Below are 25,718 nucleotides of genomic sequence, written 5' to 3'. Positions count from 1 at the left end.
GCTGCTCAAAATAACTGAAGGCACAGGAATCTGTCAGCACGGAAAACATAAGGCAACATCAGTACAGGGGGTTCCTACCAGCGAGGACTTAATGGAAATATTGTCAAAAATGGCAAGCAGTCATGTTTTTTTTCTTTTAATAGAGACAGAAAAATAGCCCAGGATGCCTGGTATCAACAGGTTTTTAGGATTTTACACAGAGAGAGCTGCTCCAGGTTATTTCTTGGAAGCGAAGGCGGCAGACATGCTGTGCTCCTGCATTCCTCAGCTTGTGGTTGTAATAACTGGGGATGGTGTGAGTGCAGAGCTGGGAGAGCACAGACGGGCCTGAGGCAGCCCTGCTGAAACCAGCCTCTGCAGAGATCAGACTGCCAGTGCTTCAGCCGTGGGCAGAATGCACCAGGCAAAGCTCAGGAGAAGCTCTGAGGAGGTGTCACAGTGATGCCTGAGGATTTTTGCCTTTTCCTTTTTCTATACCCTTTTATATATATTTTTTATACCTTTAATATATCCTCTGTACCCTGAGCCTACATGCTTGTAATTTTTGTAGTCTGATATTCTAGCTTAGTTTTGGGGTTCTGCAAGGCAGAAAGAGCAAACATCCACAGTAGGAGACCAGAGAGCTCTGTGCTATCAAAAACTGGAGGTTTCAACCTTGGTTGAAACCTTTTCTCTGGAATATATATTGTAAACTGGGCTCTAACCTCGTTTGAGGGAAGATTCTTTAAGACAGGGAGGCATTACTTCAGTTGTTAAGCTTCTCATTGGGGGATCCTAAACAAATATGCTAATTTGCAAGGTCTATAAAAATTGTATCCACATTATACATGTGTGCACCTCAGCATGTTCCACCTTGAACAGCTGTGCACTTAGGATCCTATTGAATTCCCAGGTAAAACCCTTTTATCCCTTTAACCAAGTCTGCCTCATAGTTCTAAGATCAACCAAAAAGGCAACAACAGCAGCCTCTGCTCCCCAGTAAATCCATTATATACTGAGAAATCAGCTCCTGCAGGTTTTCACCAAGGAAATGCCTTTTGAACCAGAAGCTTTGTCCTCTTCCCCCACAGGAGCTACGCAAGGAAGATCCAGAAGCCTTTTGTTCTGCACTATGACCCCTTCACCTGCAGCGTAGAGATTTTGGACACAGCACAGAAAGCCAAGAGGGCACTCCATGAGATAAAACAGGAACTGAGAAACCTCAGCTTGGCCCTTGAAAACCTCTCTTGAAACCACAGCAATACATCTCACCTGTCCCTGAGACACTTGTAGGTGGTGCTGGCATTTGAAGGCTTAGTGATGAAGATCTACTTGCAGGCAAAAATATTTAATGCACAACCCAGGTCAGCTCAAATGATCTTTTCACTGTAATTTAGGCTGCTCACTTAGAGACAATCATGAGCTCCTGTTTAGTGTGTTTCAATGACAAACAAGACCAACTCACTCCGGTTGTTGGTAGGTGATTTAAGCTACATCTGTTTGCAGTCTGTTGATCTGTTATTGGACTTTAACAGGTTTTTTTCCTTCCCCTGCCACCTTTTCAAGCTATCTGTCACAAAATAGCATAGTAATTCGTCCACACAGGGTTTTCCTTGCTGCCTTAGTGACATGATCACAACCTCTTAGGCTGGCTAGCAGTCCTTGCAGCTAACCCATTGCTGCTGAAAATGAACATCAGCTATTGCTCACAAACTGTGAATGGTCCTCTTGCAATGGGCAAATACAAGAGTTTGTAAGAGGAGCACTTCTGCTCACTATTTATTTTTAAGTACTTGTCTCATTCAGTGGCCTTCAAATATGACAAAATGATTTCTTGTCACATTTAAGATCACAGGGTATTTGTGCCTTGATTAAAAGAAAAGGCAGGAAATAAAAGGCAGAAGATACTCTTGCTCTGTCACATGCAAGGATGCTTAATTTGAATGGGAAATTTGAATTCTGGGTAGGAAACTTTTGTGTAAGGAAACATTTGCAAAGAGGCCATTAGCAAACAGGCTTCAATTGCTTTTTTCATGGACTTCAGGTTCTCCTGTATACCTTTAGAAACCTTTGCTTCCTGTTGATTGTAGCAATAATCAAAGGCCTAATCTATGGAAGATCTAGTGGACAACCTAAGATCAACCCCTAGCAGATCTATAGCCTTGCTATGGAAAAAATATCTGCTGCTTTCTCCAACTCATCTCATCTCCCTCTCCAGCCCCTCTCTGAGATGTGCCTGAAATTTATTTACACTCCACAACTCACATTTCCAAGAATCAGTCTTATATTAGCCTGTTCCAGATTTTCATGCAGTTCATGTCCTCTCCCTCACTCTACAATGCACAAATAGAGAGTGGTTCAGGAGAAGAAGATGCTCAGGACCAGAAGGTTTCCCTCTCCTCTCAGCAGCAGTGCAAACAGATGGGGTCAATGGCATAAGCATGGAAAATGTGGATCTCATGGCTCAAGCTGGGCGACAGTTACCTACAAATGTAAAGGTAGATTTATCCTGTGCAGATTAGAAACTCCATTTTTTTATTCAAAAGTGCATTTGGCATGTGGCTGTCCACTGCTACCCACCAGTGCAGGGTGTGAGCTCTGAGGAAAATGTGAGGTGGGTTGGCTCTCGATGGAAAAGGAGTTATGGGGAAAGGAAAAGCTGCTCACTGTGGGGCAGGAACAGTGCACAGTCACCCCAGAGCAATCCACATGCTGCTATTTCATACAGAGCTTAGCTCACTGTCATTTTTCCAGTTGCCAGGCTCTAACAAAACTGTCTTATTGAAAGCTAACAGAATGCTGTCTCTGAAACCTTCATGTCTGCAGCACTTCAGGGAATTTTCCCATGGGCAGTAATATTGAAGACCTGGGGAGCTGCTGCAACTGCTCCATTTTATTAAAATGTGGTGATGCCTGAAAAATTTGGAAGTATCTTGGCAAAAACGGCTATGAGACCCCCGTGTTCTCAACAGCAGGAACATCCCAAGCTCCTTTTTCATTTTAATTTTTTAAAATTCTACTCCAGGAAAACACTTGCATATCATAAACCCTTTTTTGCTAGATATTCAGCCAGGGACAGAGCTGAAGTGTGTTCCTATGCTTCCAGTATATTTCTGTTGTGATGGAAGATGATCTCTCAGCATGCTTTTATGAGTTTAATTCTACTTATCCTGCTCATAAACACACACACACACAAATACCATTCCTCCTCAGAGCAATTTGTTTCCTTACATATTGCAATAATTTATCTGCCTGACTCCTGCCAATTGGTGCATAGGCAAAACGATCTGATAGCTCACAACAGATTGTTTTGAGAAGTATTATTTTCATCAATCAGTCCTTTTACAGTGCAAATTGAATCATGTGCTCTGATTCTGTGTGTTTTCCTTCCCTTTCTTTTCGAGGGGAAGATAATGCCAGAGCGGAAGAGCTATCAAAATATTTGCTATAGACAGACTCTCTGGGCCATAGGGTCTTTTTCATGTATTCCCTCTGAAACGGTCGAGTGTGGAATTTCGACTTGAGCTTGGCTATTACTCAGAACAGACCTATATTTGGAAGAAATGAGAGACCTGATGGATTTGTTTTGCCCAAGGCCTCACACTTTCTTTGGAGGGACTCCAGGCCCGCCCACACACCCTTGTCTTTTCCAGTTCCTGTAGCAAGGAGAGAAAAAGAAACCATTTTGGAGCCAGATTCTCCCACCCTTACACATGCTGAGTAGTACCCAGCCTCTCCAGCAATCCCTGAGCCTGTCTGAGGTGCTGTGCACAGGCAGGAAAGCAAGATTATCATCACATTTTGGGTGGACTTGCTTTTTTATTGTCTTGGTGATAATCACCTGGCATGCACTGCTAAGGTAGGCTCCAGTGAAAGTTAGTGAAGCTGCAAAAGGGATGGATTTGGCTACCTGAAACTTTTAAGAGGAGTAAATATTTTTCCAAAGGAGGTAAATCTTTCCCTCCCCACTCAGGCAGAACCTCCCCCAGGCTGGCCATGTTTAACTTCTCTCTCCCCTCACAGAAGGTCTGAATTCTTTTCTTTTGATTCAGGGTAGTGACAAAACAAAAGCCTTCAGGGTTACATCCTTATGAGCTTCACTGGTCATTCTGCTCTTCCAAGAGTCATTCTTTCATTTCCTCCCAGAAGCCAACAAGTATCTCATGCTGCAGTCAGTCTAAGGCAGCAGGGATGGGAAAGGCAGCCATGGGGCCTCCCGATGAAAATAATGGCACAGAGGAAAAAAAAGCACCAACCAGTAAAAATATGTCTTTTTGTCAGTTTGCATTTCAGCAGTTTCGTATTAATCTTGCACAAGAAGGTTCCAAAGCCAAGTAAAACACATCTTGTGACTTGAAACTGAACTGATGAACTCCCCATGGGCCCTTTGCTTATCCCGATAAACTTATTTTTCCTAGATGGAGTGCATTTAGAACAAAATAGTGTATGTTATTAAATCTGTATTGTGCTGTTCTGTTATACATGGGAGAGTTAGTAAATTCAGTTTGTGGCTTTGGGTTTGTTTTGTTTTTTTGGCTAACCAAGTCTGTCCTCTACCAATTTTGGTCCACCTTCAAGCCTCCAGCTGCTTCACTGCTTCCCTGCAGATTTGCTAGGGATGCCAAGGGTACCACTGTGTGTGCAGAATACACAGTTATGCAATTTGGGGAATTTGGCAGGACAGGAAGAGGAAATTTAGGCTGGCCTCCCACCCACTCCCATGAGAAATAGTATTGTATTACAAGGCAGAGCTGTCATCCTCAGAAAGACCTTCTCAATCCCTTCCCCCTGGTTCCCTTAGCATTTTGATCTTTACACTACCTGGTGAATGTAAAACGTTCTTAACCACTTCAAGAAATGCTGGGGGGAAGGGGAAGGGGGTGGAGAAAGGGTGAGTAGAGGAAAAAAAAAAGAAAAAAGAAAAATGAAAAAGACCTTCCAAGAAAGGAAACTTCATTGCTCTCAGGCTTCTTTGTCTCTGCTGAAACATGAAGAAAGAAGAAAACAAATCAAACTTCCATGGGAGAGATAGTGTATTCCCAAAGAAAACTAAACCATTAGATTCTCCCATGTAGAACTACACACATGAAGATCACCTCACAGCCACCCCTGCAATGCCACAATTCCCCCAGCAAACCATGACCACAATTAACCACACAGAAGTGTCACACGACTTCTCGAGTCAGGAAATGAAGCCACCAGGAAAAACCCTCCAGCAGCTCTGCCTCACTGCACCTCCTGCACAACCAGAAGGTTCTCTGGATCCTGCTTCCCTACATATCCTCCGGGATGGAGAAATTCCAGTTGGCACAGAAACACAGGGGAATATACATCCATCCATCCCTGCTAATCTCACCCACCTCTAATCAAGAGTTTATTCGTGGGCTTTGAGATTCAGTCAGATGTAGCTTCGCGGCATTCTTCAGCTGGCACATGATCAGAGGTTGGCAGGAAGGGTTATTGGCTGTGTCCTGTTAAATATACATTAGTTTGGGTAAAGCTGGTGGCTGAGGACCAGAGTGAAAGCAAATCTCTGGCACCCTCTGCCAGCACACAGATTCCCCAGGGGAGAGATAGACAGACTGGAAAAGGAGCAGAAAGGCTGACAAGTGGCAAAGCAAAGGGATGAGGGATGGAAAGGACCAGTAGATATACCTGGAGCATGCTTGCTGTGCATGTGGTATTTCATTATATTTGAGAAACATTTCTGTCTGAACAGGAGCTTTTTAGCATAAAGGAGGAGATTTTGTACCTGTGAAAGCATGGAGGAGTCAAGGTCACTTAAGACTTTTTGACCATGCCTGAGGAGTGTTAGCCTTATCTGAGGGATTTGTTTTATACATGGGATACCAAAGTTAGAGAGTAAAAAAAGAGCTCTTCAGAAAGCTCTTCCAATAATTCTACGATTCCACAATTAAATGAAAGCTGAAGCTGACCAGACCTTGCTGCCTTGCAAGACACAGGAGTACCAAATTCTGAGTGAAGGCTGCCTTAGGAAGGAAAAGCACTGTCCCCTCAGTAGGAAACTGTAAAATTATTATTGCTATAACCGTGTACTAGGTGCTTTCTTTACCCTGTGTAATTATTTTGTCAAGAATTTTCTTATTTCCATTAGTTTAAAATGTTGTTTATCGATCCCTTTGATTTGTCCTTGCAAATGGGGCAAATCAGATCATTGAACACGAGAAAGTTCAAAATTATTTTCCCAGAGTTTTGGGCAGAAATTGAGTAACTCATGGACACTCTTAGACTTAAACCTGGCCCTTGATGAAGGCAATTAAGACCCGGCAAAGGGGTTACACTTGGATAAAGGAGGTGACAGCTACCCTCTGATGTATCCAAACCAAATCTCTCCTCCCATCCACAACCAGTGGTGCTAATCTTCAAGGTAGGTCTTTCACAGCATTAGCAGTGATAGATTTAAACAGAAACATCCAAATATAAAACACAACACTTGTCAGGTGCAGTAGCTGGAAGGATCCTGCCTTACAACAGTTTTGGATTCCATTTACAATGATGTGCTGTGTTTCAGCTGTTGCTGGAGCTGTGGGCTTTGGGCATGGTGTGCAATAAAACAGGATGTGCTGCTGACTTTGGTGAAGCCAGTTTGACTGAGCTCACTCACACACTCAGAACCAACAGCTAAATTTGTGTTGAGCAGGCTAATAGCTAAAATGTGGAAGCAAAAATAAAGGATTCATTTACAGTCATATCACTGTGCAGCATTTAGTATTTTGCTCTTATATTTACTGACAGAGAAAAAAACCCCAACTGTCAGTATTATGAAATATTCCTTGAAGTGGTAGACTGGCATGCTCGAGATACTCTGATATAAATAGACAATTAAAATGAACTCGTAGAAGGAAAATATCTATTAGTCGGTTAATTAACAAATGCTGTCTTTCAATTACATCTCACAAGATGACACAGATGATTATCATTTTGTTTTGTACAAGACTGTGAGGAACAGTCTCGATAGAAAAGCCTTGATAGAACCTGTAAAATAAAAAAAAATTAAAAAATAAAGGAAAAAGATAAAAAGAAGAAAAAAAGAAAAAAAGGCCTGGTTTTTAGTATTTCCTGAATGAATCCCAAAACTGATGGGTTAGAAATGGAATGTGTGTTGGATGATGATATGAATTTTGCACGGTGTTTAATTCTTGTACTTCAGACATTTCAGTTTGGTTCTGGCTCTTGCATTAGTTCGTATTTCTTAGTTTAAATCTGAGTAAACAAAACTATTTAACTCGATTCCTGTGTCTCTAGTGTCCCACAAAGGCAGGCTTTGCAACTGAACCTGAGGTTTAGATCCTTTGTGAAACATTGTGTGGATGCAGGGAGGCTGAGGAGGAAGGAGTGTTGTAAGTGGAATTTGTTAGCCACTGTTGCTTAGGAACTTTCCTCCAATTACAATCTTTATCCTTGGGCAGGAAATGAATGAAAGGTTACCAGAGTGGGTTTTCTGCTGCAAATGCATCATCCAATATTGTTATCATGTGCATACAGAGTTTGGGAGTAATTGCACCCAATCACCCATGTGGTGCTGGATTTATAATGATGTTGCCAGTCTGGGATGTGGGCAAACCATCCAAGCATAATTTCTCTGTACTTCGTGATACATCATTAGTTTCTGTATTGCTCTATTACTTGGTTAAATTGAGCTAAAGATAGGTTGAAAAATAAAATTTGCATGGAGAAAATTGACTTGCCATTGCCTTGGCATCTCTGTTTGTCCAAGAACCAGACCAGAAACATGAAACAAAGAAGTGAAGATGTCATTATACAGAAAGCTCTTTACTGCTAATATGGAAAAGATGGGCTGTACAAAGACTCTCCTGATTAATTTCTGAAAATTCTTCCTCATGCTCAAGAAGTTTACCTAAACCTTAGAATGTTGCCTAACAGGTTGAAGATGCTAAAATTATTACAGAGGGCTGTGGGGCTCCATGTTATTCCCACTGACAGCTTAGTTCTGTATCTAAAGCTGATAAAAAATGGCATTACAACAGAATTTCAGGACAGCTGCCTCAGGCTGTGCTATATGGTGTACTATGCTGCCTGAGAATTCAGGAAGGGAAGTTCAGGTCTTTTGCTTTCCAATATAACAGTTTTGACATTGTGAAATCCTGTTTATATTTGTGTGCAACACAGAGCAAGAGAAATTGTGTTATTTAGGAAACATGGAGCAAGAGATAATATTTTTTTTTTGTATGAGGACTCATGTAAGTGAGGAATTATGTACTCCTGTGGCTGAGGGCACCAACAAAAACCACCAAGTTCTGTTTTACTCTGAATTCCTCCCACAACACCATCACAGTCTTCTGCTAGCAATTTCTCTCCAGAGAAACAGGTTCAGCATTTGTCACATTAACAGACTTCCACCCTCAGCAAAGGAGCTATTTTGAGCATGACATGAAAATCTCTCACTAGCAAGATCCTGGTAGATGAAACTAGCACAGCTTCAAGATTAAGATCTGTAGTACTCAACCTGTTGCTCCACAGAAGCTCTGCAATTTCACACCGTTGGTCAGTGGATGAGAAAAGCAAAAGGAGAGCAGGTGTGAAATATGGAAAAGAATCCTGGATTCATGGTAGTTCTGGGCAGCAATTTTGTTGTGCTTGAGGCAGAGTAAGGGGTGAGTGATCTATTCCTGAATTGAAGGAATAACTTTAGACAGAGCTGGAGTGGAAGAACACCTGTAGTGCACTTACTGCTCTTCGTGCCTCAGGCATATCCTGTGCTTACACCACACAAAAAATAATATATACTTTGCTCTTTTCCATGTCCTTGTGAGACAGAAGCTGAGGCCAGAGGTGACCTGGGATGCTTCAGTAATTTTCCTTGGGCAGCAGGAGAAGTAGGGCAGGGGAAAACACTGAAGAGGGTGTGAGGACTCACTCCTGTCCCACCATAACTGTGGGCTGAATGTTATCCTGAAAGCAGAATCGAAAGATAGAAATGTTTTTCCTCTCTCTGCCAAAAAGGAGCATTGGTCCTATCAGAACTGTGTCTGGAATAACAGATAGGTTACTGTACAGAATCCCAGAGTTTGGAAGGGCCTCTGGAGATTTTCTGCTCCAACACCCCACACAGAGAGTGTCAGCTAGACCCTGAGAGGGGAAATGTGAATGGTGCTCATTATTGTGTCAGTCAGGTGTTGATTATCTCCAAGGATAGAGACTTCACAAACTCTCAGGGAAGCCTGTTTTAGCATTTGACCATTCACAATAATTAAAGATGTAAACTTTTAAAATTTGAATGGAATTTCATGTCTTTGATTTTGTGCCCACTGTCTGTACTCTTTTCACACAATACTGATGAGAGGAGTCTCTACCTTCTTTACTGTCTCCATCAGGTATTTATACACATTGTTCAGATCCCACTGAGCCTTCTCTTTCCCAGGCTGAAAACAGTTAATTGCTAATTAACCTGGGGCTAATCACCATCAGGTGCAGTATTTTGCATTTCACCAAGGTTCTGCTTGTCCCATATCTCCAGCCAAGAAGTCAGTGCATTCCTCAGTCTTTTCCATGGTTCCACTTAGCACTCAGCTACACTTGCAGAAGTCCTTCCTTTTTTCCTTTACATCCCTCAACAGATTCAACTCCAGCTGGGCTTTCCTTTTCCTAACCTCATCCTTGCATGATATAATGTGTCTGTGTTCCTTATGGGAGATCTGAAACTAATTCCACCTCTTGCAGGTTTCTTTTTTTGTGTTTGAGGTTTGTCTGGAGCTCCTGTTTCATCCATGCAGGGCCTCCTGCCATCTTCCCTTGGCTTCCTGTCCATCAGGATGGATCTTCTTGAGCTTGGAAGAGGCAATCCTGGAATAAATGCTCAAACTTCCTCAAGAAAATGTGGAGGATGGGGGAGGTGAGACAGAAGGAAAGGAGAAGGAATTCTACTGCCTTCCACTAAGGCAACCTGCAGTGGTGTTAGAGACCAAATTCATGAGTTTAATCCAGCAGACACCTAATTTAACATGGGAAGAGGACTACCCTAAATGAAGAGCAACTGAGAAAGTTATTGCAGAATTGTTCTGTAATATCAAATTATTGGGCTTACTGGACAGGTTCTCTGGATGTGGAAACCCTCAGTAAGATTTTGCATCACATCCCACCCCAGAATTTGGCATGAGTATAAATCTGGACTTAATCTGGCCTGTTGGCTAACAGGAGGTTCAGTTCCCCAAAATCTTTTACCTTCAGCCAATCCCAGAGTGACGGAATCATCAAGGTTGGTAAAAACCTCTGAGATCCAAACTTTGACCAACTGTCAGCACATCAAATAATCACAGCACTAAGTGCCAGGTCGAGTCCTTCCTTTGGCATGCAACAGAGATGTCAGAAAAACACTTGTTTTTCAAGTCCCTCTGCAGCTGTGTGTGAGGAGGCACACCAGACACTATATCTGGCTGTGAAGTGTCTCTGATGTGCAGGGGGATTCCTTCAGTTTTAGGGAAAAGGAAGAGAATATTTTGACTGTATCTTCTCTTGGAATCTCTTGAGTGCCATGGGGTACTAAATCCTGATGGGATGAAGAGGCTACCAATAATATTCTCGTTAATAACACATTCAACAACTTGACTTTTAGGTAGCTTTCTGATTTCTATTCTTCCCCGAAGCACAGCACTGAAATTCAAGAGAGCTGCAGCAATCCTGGGATGTGGAGAGAAGCCCCTGGAGGTGTTGGTGCTCCAAGGCAATGTAATCCAAGGCACTTTTCAGTTGGGTTAGCAGGTGGGAGCCAACCAAGGAATTTAAGTTAAGCTCTGAGGATTGTGGTTGGGAGCAGGCAGATCAGGAGAGTTACTTACATAAAGGCATTGCTACTCCACTGCAATGGGAACATGATTCCATCCCACTTGCTTCTCTTTATATCCCAGAGGAACACCAGACTGCACATCCCTCTGCAGGGTACCTTCACCTGCTATCACACCCCAGAGCTCCAGAGATTCTCACAATCTGCTCTGCTCTTCTCTGCTGCCCAAATCCCAAACTGTCTCAGCCTGGAGGATCCAAGTGCTGTCCTCATCAGTCAGCCCGCTGTCCCCTCCCGAGCCAGGGCTGTGTTTTTGTCCCCAGGACCTGTCGCTGGTGTCGAGCAGCTCAGCGCTATTTACCTTTTCCCCACAAGGTGGTAGCGCAGCATCAGATTAATGTAAACACATCGATGGGCTTGGCTGAGCTCCTGCATCCTACCTGACTGTTGCTGGAAAAACCTGGGCAGTTTGTGTCCTTTTCACTGATTAAAGAACAGCCTGGTATATGAGGCCAAAAGCCTGATAGATCCGTGAGAAGAAATATTTGGGAATAAAGGAGAGATATTTATTCCATGCCCCAAAGGGCTGTGTGGAAAGAATGAGTGATAAGGATAAAATCATGTAACTCAGCTTTGAGATTTTGACTTGTTTCCAGAACTGGGGAGGCCAGATATTATCAAATGCTGCTCCAGGGGGTGAACCAGTCTAGGCTGCAGTGGTCCCTTCCCTGTCACCAGCCTCGAGTGGCTGCAGAGTGTGACATTTTCCTTTAAAGGTCCACCAGAATCCATGTCTAGCAGCTTGTAGTACAATTGGTTGGGCATCTCTTAGGTGAAGTATTTGAGCTCTTTTCCAAAACTAGAGTTTTAGAACTAAAAATACAGTTTAAGTGTCAGTTTTGCCCTTGGCACTACTAGTACTACTGGTTTCAGACAGTCCCATCGAAAATCTTCTCTGACTTTCCACCACTCATTGCTACCCACCTCACCTGGCAGCATAGCTGTGATGGATCAGGAAACTGCTTGGCCATTATTATTCCCTCAGTTATACAAACTGCTTTTCCTCAACCAAATCCCAGCAGTGTAGCTCAGAGCACAGACTGATGAACTGCTGTGCCATCACAAACAAGAAGGTGTTGTGCTCACAGCAGAGGGTCAGGGGTAGGAAGGGACACAATAAACCAGAGATAAGCCCATGAACCCATTTTATCATGGACTTGTGCTTAGTTCTGATGGTGAACAAAGTCTTCTTCCAGGATTTGTGTCTTGCTTTTCATTCTGCTGTACTAAATGAGGTAAAATTTCCTTTAAAACATGTAATTCACCTTAATGTTACAGAGACAACTACATAGAAAGTTACTTAATAACAAAATATCTATTAATTTTCATACCATTATTAAAATATAGCCAAGCTAATGAACACCTCATGAGGATTCATACATGTTCAAACCTCTTCACAGAATTAGGTCACAAAATAAAAGTAAATTTTAAGAGTGATTTTTAGTAGTCAGTCTTTTGTTTCATAGAAAATCAGAGCATTCATATAAACCCTTTGAGATTACATCCTACCCCAGTGAATTGGCTCAGTTCTGGGATATGTAATTTAATTGAGTAAAGATTTTTGCTGGAGAGGAAGAGGTAGGAAGAGAGCTTTATCTCCTCATTAATGTGGTCTCCATCATCATATCACATACTGGTTAGGGCTGATTAAGCAGGGCACTCTCCAGACTGCCTAAATTGCTCTCTCTTTCAGCAGGTCACCAAACAAAGTGTCTCCAGCCTCAAATCCAGGCTGCTAGGCTTCCTACACAGAGCTGAAAGGACGTGGTGTGTCAGTGCCAAAGAGATCAAAAGAAGCTTTCCAACCTGGCTGGTACCAGAACCTAGCACTGGGAAAAAAATCCCCTTGTTTGAGTTGATTCACCAGCAATTCTAGGTGGTCTCCCATCAAAGTGCTGCGAAGTCCTCCTCAGTGTCACAGTGACTGCCCACAGTCCTTACAACCAAGACAAAGTGTTGCACAAAAATGCTCTTGGCTCCTCAGGGCATTTCTACATACCATGGCTCTGACTACAATCCTTCATCTCTTACTGTAACCGTAGCAGGAGGCCTTTATTTATGTCAGAGTACCCTTATGGTGTGCTGATAAAGTATTAGAAAGCATTCCAAGGAATGGACAGAGCTGTCTCCAAGAAATGGAGCTGCTGTTCCAGTCTGGTGAAACTGTCCAGTTGAGTGAAAATGCTTGTGCTGATAAAAACAGTTTTGCCAGTGTGCTCATGCCACTGTTGGGGATCTCACACTCCTGACAGACAGAGCCTGGCAGGAATTTGGAGCAGAGATGGGGCCCAGATCAAATGAACGATTTGGAGTTAGAATCATATAGCAATGATCCTTTCAAAATGCTTTTATTTGCAGAAACCCTCCACTGAAATAAAGTCTCTTAACAGGAGGTCTTGATTACTTTTCCATTTCCAAACCACACATCATAATGGGGATGGAATGTGGTTACCATAAATTGTTGGTTTACAAATCATCACTGACTTGTTAGCAACAGCTAGGATGTTAGAGTTAGAGCAACAGTTTGGATGTGATAAAATAGCAAGAGACCATTTTTCATGGCATCGTTGGAATGAATATAAATGAATTCTTCCCAGAGATTCATTGTGGTGGTTGTGGTAAATAACAAACTGCATATTTCCTGCTGATGTTGAAATCAATGGGAGTTTTATTATTGGCATCAGGAGAAGCAGGATTTGACCTTAATAGAAAAGAGAAGAGGAAAAGAGAAAAAGAGGAGGAAAAGAGAAGAATGAGATTGAGAGCTCTAAAGTGACTAGTGCTTCAGTTGTCTGGGTGGAGGCACTTCAAAAGAGGACTTGGAAAAGCAGAACACTGGGGCCCCTTTTCTTTTGCATTTTCTTCCAAATTTTCCTTTTAATTTCTCTGTTTGTGAACATTGAAACTGAGGAATAACTAGTAATAGTCACTGCTGAAAATGCAGATTTTCAAATTTTCCTTTTTCTTGGAAATGTTTCTGCCTCTCTAATGGCACTGAAGAGTTCTCTCATTGGGTTTTGGATGAATCCTATAAAAATCAGCAAAGACATTCTTTCAGGGAAGGCAGCACAAAGTTCCTTCCATACTTGTATTTGTGTCATGACAGAGATCATTATCAGTCATTTAACCTAAATAAAGCAAAATCCACATTTGTTAACAGGCAGAATTAGCAACCTTGCCTGTGTCACACAGGTAAATCTTTACAAGAGGAATTCTGCATTAGAAATAGAGAAACTAAGATCTAGCCCAAAAGAGATCACTCCACTCGCTTAACTTAAAGAGTAAACAACACAAATTTACATATTTCTCCTCAAGTACTCTACAAAAATATACTAAACCAAACAAAATAACAATGAATACATTCTCACCACATGGAACAACACATTACAAACTTTATCATATGATTTGAAGCACTCACCAGCAGCACAATGCCTAAATAGAGTTGTTTGAACATTTAAAAGAGCAAAACTCGGTCCTCTAAAGTTAACAGCAAAGTTTCCAATTACTTCAGAGAGACCAGCACAGATAATTAGGGGAGTAAATTTAATGTCAGGGGTGTAGTGTTCATCTCTATTAGCTGAACATTTGGTACTTGCCCACTTAGGTTTTAACACAATAAATATGTAAGCATCCTTTCCAAAGTGTAGGTGTCCTTAAAAATAGCTGATGTGGGTTGCCCATAAATGTACAAAGAGCAAATTTAAAAAATAATTCTTCTGTCCAAAAGAAGTATCTGTCTATTTGATTGATGTTTTGTCCTTCAATACCCACAAATCACATCTCCTGAAATACTAGTCTCTATCCAAGGACATTGATCCTTAAAGTTCACCAAGCTACTTGTCATGCAGTAAATGCAAGGCAGGATGAATTTAACCTTTGCTAAAACCCCCTGAAACTGCAGTATAAATTAAATGGAATCTAACACATGGAGAGAGAGAAATCAAGCCCCAAAACACCATGATTTTCCTTTTTTTTAAGGTAAAGGGCTAATGGAGTTCATTATTTCCCATCTGACATCATTTTTTTGTTATCTACACAAAATTCTCACTATCTACAAGACAGCTCTTTAAACAGCATGTGTTGTCCCAGTCAGATGAGGAAGGTTTGTAAAAGAAAGTTGTGTCTAATAAATGTCATTTTTCCTTAACAGACTCGGACATTGTTGAACTCTGACACGTAGGAGCAGATGATCCAACTGAGATTATCACAGGAAATCCAAGAGGAATTTAATCCAATCCTTTGAACTTTCAGTAAGATTACTTAACTGTGAAGCACACAAGGAACTATGTTGACTATTGTCGTATTTGGCTAGAGACCCCTCGTTTTACCAAAGCATTCTCTAGAAAATGATCCTTTATCCCCCAAAGTGTTTCTGATGTTGCTTGAAACAGACAGCAAACACAGTCGAGACTGATTTTGAAGGAAGCGTTCTTCTTGGAGGAAATATTGTGTTCTAGAAAAACCTAACCCATCAAAAATTCCCCCTCCCAGGGCAAAAGGTAGTTCGTGTTTCTCAGAAGATGCACTTGAATTTATTAGCTCCATTTATATTTTGGACAACTTATTCCAAATGTAATCACTGGAGAACACAAGGTCTCTACTGAAGAGGCAGCCATTCACTAATGTCATAAATCTTTTTCTCATTGCTCCAGGGTGGAACAGAGTCCATTTGGGTCCAAAACAACAAAATGCACGCGTTTCACAACAGGATGGCTTTTCCTCCTCAGTGCACTGCGCTACAGAGGACTTCAGAAAGAAGCATTTCAGCTTCTCTGCTTTCCCCTGACAACTGGGGAAAAGAGCAAAAGAGCAGCATTCAAGCTGGTATCTTGGAGGTGTGTGGTCTCCTTTCTTTGGGAATGGTTCTGATTGCACTAGTTCGAATTAATTACCGCGACTATTTACACACTGAGTAAGTCTGGACTACGCTTTTACTAGGTGGTACCATTTCCCAGACTTATAATGAGTAAAGGTACTGCTATTAGAGGAATTCCAAAACGTTTCAACATTTCTCTACGTGGCAGATGGAATGGTTTTGCAATGTAAACTTATCTAACCTAAACTGCCTTGCTTGCACACCGGTAGCTGACTCACTGTGCCAGCAAGGAGCTTAGCAAGGGCTAATTTGCCCATCTTGGGAGAGTTTTGCAGCCTCTGCTGGATTTCCTGGTCCCATGACCAGAATTGCCCTGCTGGCACTCATCTGCAGCTGGAGGCCAAGTCTGCCACCTCCACGTTTCAGTGGAATCACAGCTCACTCCAAACTCACTCCCAACATGTCCCAGTTTGTGCCATAGTAATTCTGGTTAATAAAGCACTTGCCTGACCTACATCAGTTTATTAAGAGCAGAGCAACGGGAAAAGGCAGGCTTGGGACTCCAGGAAATGTGGACCAGAATATTTAGAGGCTGTGCAGACCTTCCATGGCAGAACAAGGTATTAAATGTACTAAATGTACAATGTACTAAAATTCAGGCATAACAGTCATTTTTTCTGTCAATAGAGAATTTCTCTGTATTTAGGTCCAGTTTGCCCTAATTCTGTACTTTTGATATGTTTATTTGTCAGTACCTGAGCAGGACATTATTTCAGGATTCTCCTTTTATCCGCAAGCACTTCCACATCCCCTTTCAACTACCCTTTTTCCCTTGGACTTATTTCTAGCTTAGAGAACGTCCATATTTCAGCATTCTGGGCTTAAGAGAAACGTGTGAGTGCTTCCTAAAAGCCACAGCTAATGCAGGGAACGACTCCCAGCCAAGCAGTAGGCGAGGAGGAGGTTTCATTGAGACCTCACGTTTGGGAGGCACTGAAAGCTCTTCTCGTCCAGCACAACCCTGAGGATGCCCAAGAAGCTGCCAGACTCTGCAGAAACTCCCGTGGAGATCAGAAGATGCTTCCAACTGAGTGCTGCTCCCATCCTGCTCGATGGATAGAATAGCAGCTGTGCAGGCATCTGGTAGCCTTTGGCTATGAGCTTCCCGAGGAGTGAGTGGTGCTGCTCGCTGGGCAAGCAGCACAGAGGCTCCTGGGGCTGTGGTTTACAAACAATGCACCAGCCAGAATGTGGTATTTAGAGAGCTGATGGGTTTCTAATGTATGGAGACGTTGTTGGAAGTAATATCTAAATTATAAACACTCCCCCTCCCCTCCACCTTCCAAACGGAGTCCAAAGTACCAATCCTTGCCAGGGACAATAAAGTAACCCAAGTTTGGAGTTTCTCGGTCAGGATAGTTTTGAGTCATGACATTTCTTTAAAATAAACATCAGGAAATTATCCAAAAAAGTGAGGTCACCCCACTTTGTAAAATATCTTTCTATCTCCCAAATATTTTGCCTAGTGTCAGTCACGTTTTCCTGGAAAATTGTAGTCTGGCATAGACATTTCCCTGTGCAATTTCAGGTGGATTAATTTCAGCTTGACAAAGTCAGGGTGGGGTTCAAAATCAGCCTTAAAATAAAAGATCTTGCATCAAACTAAATTATGGAAGAGCTTGTCCATCTTGTATTTTCTCTTAGCCAGCTCAAAAGAGCTATGCCTCTACTATTAAACATCTGAGCCAAAAAACCAGAAAGACAAAAGACAAACCAAAAGACAAGAAGCAGAGACAGCAAAGAAGACAGAGAAAGAAAACAAAACAAAACAAAACAAAACTACCTCACATACAAACCTTACTCTGAAAGCTGAAAGATAAGAAAAACAGCCTCTGGAAAAGTCAGTTTCAACATTAGGAGATGACAGAAGCAGCAGAGATGGCAAAGCACCTAACCTGACCTTCTGTCAAGAAAACCTATTAAAAAAAATTGGGAAAAATATGGGAAGCTTTTCACTTTAAAAGAAAAAGGTTTTGACACCAAGTCTATACAAACCAACAAAATACTCAGAAATTGGATCAGATCCATATCAAAGTCACTCAGCCTATAATTACACGAGAATCAAAAACCACCAAAACGCATAATAAAGATACTGTAGAGTATTTTGTCTTTTGTGGAACAAGACCATTCATACCACCAAATAAGGAAAAAAAAGTTAAAAGGAGTTCAGCATGATGATTACAAAAAGGGAACCATAATGGATGGGAAGGGGCAGAACTGGGAAGGAGAGAAGAAAAGGGGCTAAAATTAACAGCAGTGAGTGAAAAATGAGGTAGTTCTGTGTGAGACTGACCTGAGAAAAAACTGCAACAGAAAATCACATCTTGAAGAAATCCCCATATCTGTGTTTGCAGAGAAAGATAGTATCTCACATCAGTACAACTAATACCATTAGAAAAAAATGAGCATGCCTTCAGAAAAAGAGATCAACCTTCAGGTGTGAAATGGGAAAAGGATTTTAAACACCCTGAAGGTTGTTTGAATTTCCAACAGTATAAGCTGGAGTAACAAGCACACCTTCCCACAAAATTAATTTTGCCTGTATACTTAGCCCATCATAATTTTATCCACAAATCACTAGGAATTCCCAGAACAAAGGGTCAGATATAAATCCATCCAGCTACGCTGAGTAAAGTGAATGCACATCTAATTTCATCAGCTGATAAATCACTTCAGGATCTGCCCAGCAGCATGCTCAGTGCGAATTGCTTGACAGAGAATGCTCCCAAATATGCTCATCATGTGTCTTCTTTTGCTCCTATTGAAGAGAAAGGAAACCTTAACCTGTCATTTTGGCGGCAGCTGGATGATGCCAGCTTTGAAAAATCTTACCTGTTTCAAAGCAAAATTTCTCTGCCTTATGGATACATCCCATCATTTAAAAATCAGACACCAGAGTGCGTGAATGAACTCCTTTTTTTGTGTATACAGCATCAAATATTTTTCACACTTCTTCATCAGACTTTGAACTGTATATAAAAAGAAAATAAATGGAGGAAAGGGAAGCAAAGTTATCACTAACTATTCTACCCAATGGCAAAGGGAAGGATCAAAACCTCGACCAGGTAAAACCTAGTGTGTCTTCAGATTGCACATTTATACTAAAGGGACAGCAGCCTTCTAATGCTTTTTCTTCTTGCAAAAACCTCATTTAATCTTGGGACATAAATAAAAATCCTGAACTTCCTGCACTTGATCCTGGATCTGCTACTGCCGTCAATGGGAGTATTGAAAGTGCAAGGAATAGGCACTGGGCTGAAGCTTTAGGCTAAAACATCTAAATCCAAGTCTGTGCCATTTTCTATGTCTGAAAAGTGCCCACAATTTTATGGGTAACCTATAAAAACAATTGAAGTAATTGTGGTGGTCTTGCATTGTTTAGATTGTTTTCTTTCCTCTCCCCAACCTCACAATGCGAGCAGAGCCATGACAATGATCTATTAGAGCTGGGGCCAGACTGGCTGTAGAAAACCTAATATGAGCTGAGAACCAAAATGCAGTCACAGCTCCAAACAGCTCAGGGATGAGATGAATTCTTTGTCTATCCCGTATCCTAAATGCATCCAAATTATTCCAGTATCCATATATCTACGTGGACCACTTAACTCCCTCTTGAACTCTCCTCAGTGCTTTAAATTGCTTGTCAGCCACATGTGAAAATGCCTAGCTCATCTAAAATTTACATTCCAGAGTTTTCTATCTGTGATTTCTCTCAGCAGTAAGGCTGCTTCTGATCCCAGTGCCACCGAAATGGTGGGACTGAATTTTGCACAGATACTCAGAATTTTGTGTGGAGCAGAAAAGTAATGAGCCCTGGGTCAGGATTTCAGCAGTCCTTTATTTAGGGCATCAGCATGGGGGAGGGAAACTCCTGGCTGAGATAACAAGGTAATATGATTGCTGCTGCTGGCAGGAGGACAGATGTCAACATTGCCTCTCCTTTTCACGGAAACATACCTGGCTTTATGAAGAATAGGTTAGCAAATATTTTAATACAAATAGCAACCTCAGCAGAGCTGCCAAAGCAGGCTCCAAAGAGACTGACTTGTTTACAGTCTGGACCAGTGCCTTAAAACCTGACGTGCTTATTCAACAGAAAATTAACCCCAAAACGGGTATCATCATTACTGCAGGGAGAAGCTCCAGAAAGATAATATCCTAACTCACTCCAGCTGAACTCAGGACACTGTCCACTTTTTATCACATCCAATGCCCTTGTAGTCATTCAGAATAAACAAGCAAATGGAGAAGTGAGGTATATCACATGTGATAGCTTGGGTCACTGGGACTGCAGAGATGTTTGGATCTGGCTCAGCCTGCTGCCTGCACTTGAATTACTACTGGAATCGAACTTCTTGCATTGTTTTAAGAGACTAAACTGTTCTCTCTATGTACTTTGGTCATCCCAACTCAGATGTTATCTTCTTCTTTCCCACTCTGGTTTTTGGCTACAAAAAATATACATGAAGAGGAGTGCTGAGAAGAGCCTTTCTTCCCAGCTGCAGAGTGTGTGTGTCTGTGTTTCTATTGCACTGTTCTCCCCAAAAAGCCTTTGACAAAAAGTGTCACTTATGAGGTCATTTGTTAAAGGAGTTACTAGTGATCCTGGTGAAAATGAATGCTGCTGTAGATTGGACCTTGGAAGCAACACTGGTGATACCAAACTGGTGTGGGTAAAAAGGGAGAGCAGAAATAGTTTCCAAAGTTACTGTAAATATACAGTGACAGAAGAAACTTTCATAGGGAATGGTCACTGCTCTGGAAAAGTCACTCTGCAGAGGTGTCATAATCTTTAGCTATCAAATTTCTTGGAAGAAGGAGAGAAAGGCTGGTCCTGGAAGTGTTATGCAAAAGCCTGTAATACTGGATTTACCAACAGAGACCTCGGTCAGCTTTTGTTGCATAAGTGAGTTCATTTTGAGCGACCCAATGGGGAACAGGAGAGAAGAGGGACAGGAATGAGCCAGGGCTTTGCTGTGGGACCCAGAGCTCTGTGAGATCACACATTGCCCTGCATCCTCCAAGGAGGTCAGTGTGCACTAGAGTGGCATCTTCCATGTCAAAAACCATCCCATTTCACAGCTTGTCAAACTGCAGTTCTTTGTGAGAAACTGATCTCAGACCTCCAGGTAACCTGGAAGCTAAAGTAACAGGATTTGGATTTCATGCAAGTTTTCATGGGTTACAAAACTTTTACTGAAACTAGGAAAAAAAGCTTTTTTTCAATCCCTGATGACATCAATATTAAGAGACTGATCTAGAAGAAAGGGAGTTATTGCTTTGGGGTGGACAAAGGTGGTAATGATCTGTGATGGCCACTCTTGATGACCAGTGTGGAGGAACATGATTTTCTTCCTTGTTCAACAGCTCTTTCACCAAATTTGTAGCTGGACACACAGGTTTCTGGGGCTGCAGCAACATGCAATTGCTTGTAGGGATGGAATAACAACCCCTGTCAGAGTGGTGAACTCTTTAAGAATGCAAAACCGAAGCAACCTGCAGTTATCAGGTCACAGGAAGTTTTGTGGATTAAACACATAATCCAGGTGGGATTTGGTGAGAACTGAAAGCACATATTCACTTCCATTGCAAATACCTGCCAGCAGCTCCTCCATACAGAAAGTATGCAATGCAATGGAACTGAAAGGCTTCTCACAGTGTCCTGTAAAGCTTTTTAAAAGAGTTGTATCCCTTTTGTAGAATTCTGAAACGATTTAAAAACAAAACCAGAAAAAAAAACCAACAGTGCTTCCTCTCATGTCTGTATTTTTATAGTACTATCCACAGAAATGTATTAGAGCCAACCCCACTAAATTCCTTACAATTGTCCCACAAGGGTGGTTCTCAAAGTGAAAAAGGAGAAAAATGCTGGCAGTTTATGTAATGTCTTTTTCACTTATACAATCTGAGAAGATATCTAAGAATTTTAATGGTGTAGAAGTCTCTGGTGAGAGGGATCAGTCTGGAGAGCCTTCCCTACAAACTCAGCCTTGTTTATCTGCCTGTCCTCTCTTACACCCTTGTCCCATCTCTCTCTCTCTCTCTGCTCCTGAGAAGACAAAGAAAAATATACATTCTCTTGGAAATCAACACACTGAACAAGAATGCAGTATTTGGACGACTGAAAAAAAACCCCTAAAAAACCCTTGTATGTTTTACAAGAGCTATTTCTGGGCCTGTTTTGCTTGAAACAAGTATTTTTCTACTGAAAAGTCTGGTTGGGTTCAAGGGGCATAGTAAAGTGTTCCCTAAATAATCCTTACTCAATTCCCTGCCCTTCCTATAAAAGTTTCTTTAACCTTTTCTATCAAAACTCAGAAAGGAGCACAGTCCCCTCCTCTCTCCCTTGCACAACACATAATCTGGGATTCTGGACCCTGAAATGCCCAATTTGTATCCTTCTTGCCATTGGTGCATTAATGACTCTCCCCTGTGCTAATTCTCTTCCTCACATATCTGAAACAGAATGTGAAGCATCCCTGTGACCTTTAAACATCCTGCACAGCTCTTCAACTCCCCTTTGTGTGATCCAGACTCATCTCCAGCTCCTGTTGGAAAATCCTGTGCATGCACCTGGCTTGATTGCATCAGCATATTGCCCAGAGCTGAGCTAACACATTTCAATGAATCCACTGCAGAAGCAAAAGGAAATGAATACCTCTTCTTCTCTCTGCATCCCAACAGTTGCTCCACCGTGGTGTCAATTGGGCATTAAATGAGAGTTATCTGTAAATTGATTGCACTGCTACCTGAATGTTGTGATGTGGAGCTAGGAAGGAACCAGACTGACAAGATTTTGATGGTGGCCACTAAAAGCTGAAGATATTTCATTTCCCCATGCTTGAAACATCACCTCCTATTGGTGTTAATTTTTTTTTCTTCCTTTCCTACTAGATGAAATAGCCACATATTCCAGGAGTAACATGTGAGGGAAGCAAAAATTGTGCAAGAGACACACACACCACCCAATGAAAGCTACTGCACAATTCACCTCATATGCAGACAGCCCAGCAGCTGTATTTCTCCAGATCACTGCTGCACATATGGCATTTTTCAGTGTTATTTTACTGTACATGAGTAGGTGATACCTCTTTACCTGCACAAAGAGCATGCAGGAAACACCAGAAGGAGTCACAAGGGTCGTATAAACCTCCATGCAGAGCAACACATTTGCTCTGTAATCCTTTCACTGTGCATACACAGACCTTCTTCCATCAAGGTTAGAGGGCTAATGGACTGCAGGGCTCTGTAAATAACTTCTGTCTTCTGCTGAGCAGGATGAACCAGTGAACAGAAACACGTGTGCATCTCAGGCTCTGCTTAGCTGAAGGAGAGCAGCAGCGTAGGAAAACAAGTGTTACTAGGAATAAAAAGTCTGCTCCAGATTCTTGCTCTGAACTTGACACCAGAGTACCAGGAAAGTCTCTGTGGGAGAGTTTGGAAGACTTCTCTCCATGTCTGGTGGAGCAAACAGCAGTTGTAAAATCTCAAGAGAGCAGGGCCACCCAGAGTGTGTCAGTTTATCAACTGGACAGCTGCGGTGTGTCTGCAAATGCCAAACCATAAGCACATTGGCAGGGGAAGCAGGAATTGTGGCCAGCAAGCAGAGAAGTGGCTCCTGAGTTTCTGAATTGCCTGCCTCTCACAGCACACTGATGGTGCAGGCCAGCCTGCCAGCCCCAGCCAGGCTACTGTGCAGCAGCCCAGGGACAGAGAACACCTCTCACCTGCCTGCACAGCCCTTGAAGTTTGGGAATGGCAGTTTGGGAATACTGCAGCAATCAGATCAAGTCTCTGCATTGGGTAGGGCAGCAAGGTAGTGACAGTGGAACTGGAAATACCTTATAAAGTTATTGCTCTCCAGCTAAACAGCCCTTTGGGAGCTATGAGCAGAAAAAAAAAAAGGGAACTTCTGGTGGCAAGGAAACCACTGAGAGACTTTATCAAATATTCTGGGACTACAGGACTGCTCTTTGCTGCTCTTTTACACACCAAAGCCACTTTTATACTCCAAAATGATCCTAAAAAAACACCCTTAGAGCCTTGTGTCTTGAATGCAAAAGAGTCAGTTGTTGCTGATAGCCATATTTTCAACCCACTGAAAAAAAGGTTGGAAATCCAAACAAATTACTCACGAAAGGAAGACAGAGAATTATGCCTTAAAGAGCAATTTGGGCTACTGTGACAAGATAACCAATGTCAACAACAAATGCCCAAGGAAAGTGAATGTGAAGTAGATTAAAAATTGAATGAAGTGCTATCCAAAATATACATGGCATTTTATATCAGTCTTAGGTGTCCTTCAGCTACTTTATAAGCTGTGATATTTATGATTATTGGTGTTTATAGTAGTAGCAGTAGCAGCGCTAATGTAGCAATAGGCTGTGAAGAGATAAATTCTATTCCTAGTGTATTCCTAATGGAGTTCTAGTAAATCCTAGAGCATTCCACCTAATCCATTCTGAAGACATTGACTAGGGCTTAGTTTGTCAGGATTTTAAGCTCCCAACACTGGAAACAGGGGCAGAGGATTATCCAGGCTTCTTAAAATTTTCTATCCAGTTAAGAGTTAGGCAAAGGCAAGGAAAAATTTATGCTGTTTTTGCTGATCCTCTGCTCTCCTCAGGCCTGGCTTTGCAGGCTGTTGGATATTCTGGCCAGAAGCTTCTTCTTGCTTTTCTGTACTTTCATTGGAGAAGAACACAAACCAGAAGGCTGGGATGCACCCTGGAAATGCCTGCAGGTGTTCTGAGGATGAGGGAGAGGGAAGGGTGTCTGTGGAGATTCACAAATAATCCAGTTTGCCTCTCCACTGACTGCTTTCCTTGTGAAGAACCAGTGTCCCCAGAATCCTTGGACACTTCCTCCCTGCAAATATAGGCAAACAGCCTCAGGGCATTATACCAGCCAGGAATGAAGGGCTGGTGGTGCTGGATCCCATTGATAAAAGGCTGCAGCAACTGCTTAAATGTCCCCAACTCCAGTTTATGCTAACTGACCACAGCACAGAGAACAACCCAGACTGATTTCAATTTGTTTCCCAGGGAGAAGGTGGATCCACACCTGGTCCACTTCAGGCAGGTTGAGCTAAATGACCATTGAAGGTCCCTTCCAGTGCAAACCATTGTAGGATTCTATGATCTCTGCAGTTGCACAGGCATTCTGGAGCTGAGAATTTGAGAGATGGGCACTGCAGCTGTTGGGAAGCAGATGGAGATTTGGGATATCAGGGAATGTCAAGGTGTGTGTTGCTGAGAGAATGAGGGGATCTGTGACTGTGCTGCTTTCCTGTTCCTCAGCCTGTGAGATGTTGTGTGTGTTTCCCAAGAACAGCTCCCCAGGCTGGTGAGAGGGAAGGCAGGCAGGGCTGAGAAAGCTCCAATGCTGGCCATGAGCACAGCTTGGCCAAGGAAAGTGCCAATCACCAAAATTCAATGGTCCTTCCTCTCTGTGAATCAAGAGGATGTGGGGCCATCTGACATAGACTGACTCTGTTCATCTTAATCCCTGCATCTTTCACCACAATCACAGCAGAGCATGAAAAAAGGGGGAAAAAACCCCACAAAACCAACTTTGCTTGTTTAACTCTTTACCCATAAATGCCACACCTACTAAAATAATAATTTGTCTACTACTGAAGTTGGAGTGAGCAGTAAATTTTGCCTGAAAAGTGTGAACAAAATGAACTCCTCCTTTGAAACTTTTATGCAATGTCCAAGCACTGCCTGGCAAAAAAAAAAAAAAAAAAAATCTATCTTTTTAGCTACAGTGCATAGCTATGGATCTTATTAGGACAGCTCTGGGAGGACAGAAGGGGGAAAGGGCTGATGATCAGTCATTAATGAAATGCAGCCACAAAGAAGATGACAGCTATGACTCTAGAATGTCTTGCTAAAGAAAGGGCAGCATTAATGTCATCCCAGAAAGCTTTGGCAAGCCTCTGCTGTGAACACAATACAGTTCTGACCACCCATGTGTGACAAAGATGTATTGAAAATGAAGCAGGTACAGAAAATTACCACACAGCTGAGCAGAACCTGC

At 42.2% G+C, this 25,718-nt stretch overlaps 1 protein-coding gene across 1 annotated transcript in view; it reads left to right on the top strand.

The window, feature by feature from the left end:
• Positions 1-7,683, top strand: part of LOC146442840 (tyrosine 3-monooxygenase-like) — a 30,483-nt gene extending 22,800 nt beyond the window's left edge. Inside the window, exon 11 of the mRNA XM_085049627.1 lies at positions 1,071-7,683. Within this exon, the coding sequence (XP_084905753.1) occupies positions 1,071-1,230 (160 nt within the window). The 3' untranslated portion in view covers positions 1,231-7,683. The remainder of the gene's footprint in view (positions 1-1,070) is intronic.
• Positions 7,684-25,718: the final 18,035 nt, after the last annotated feature.

The sequence above is a fragment of the Lichenostomus cassidix genome, chromosome 1Ab, assembly GCF_008360975.1.
Source record: "Lichenostomus cassidix isolate B80296 chromosome 1Ab, HeHo_3.0, whole genome shotgun sequence".
Classification (NCBI taxonomy): domain Eukaryota; kingdom Metazoa; phylum Chordata; class Aves; order Passeriformes; family Meliphagidae; genus Lichenostomus; species Lichenostomus cassidix.
This window is presented reverse-complemented; position numbering and strand designations above follow the sequence as displayed.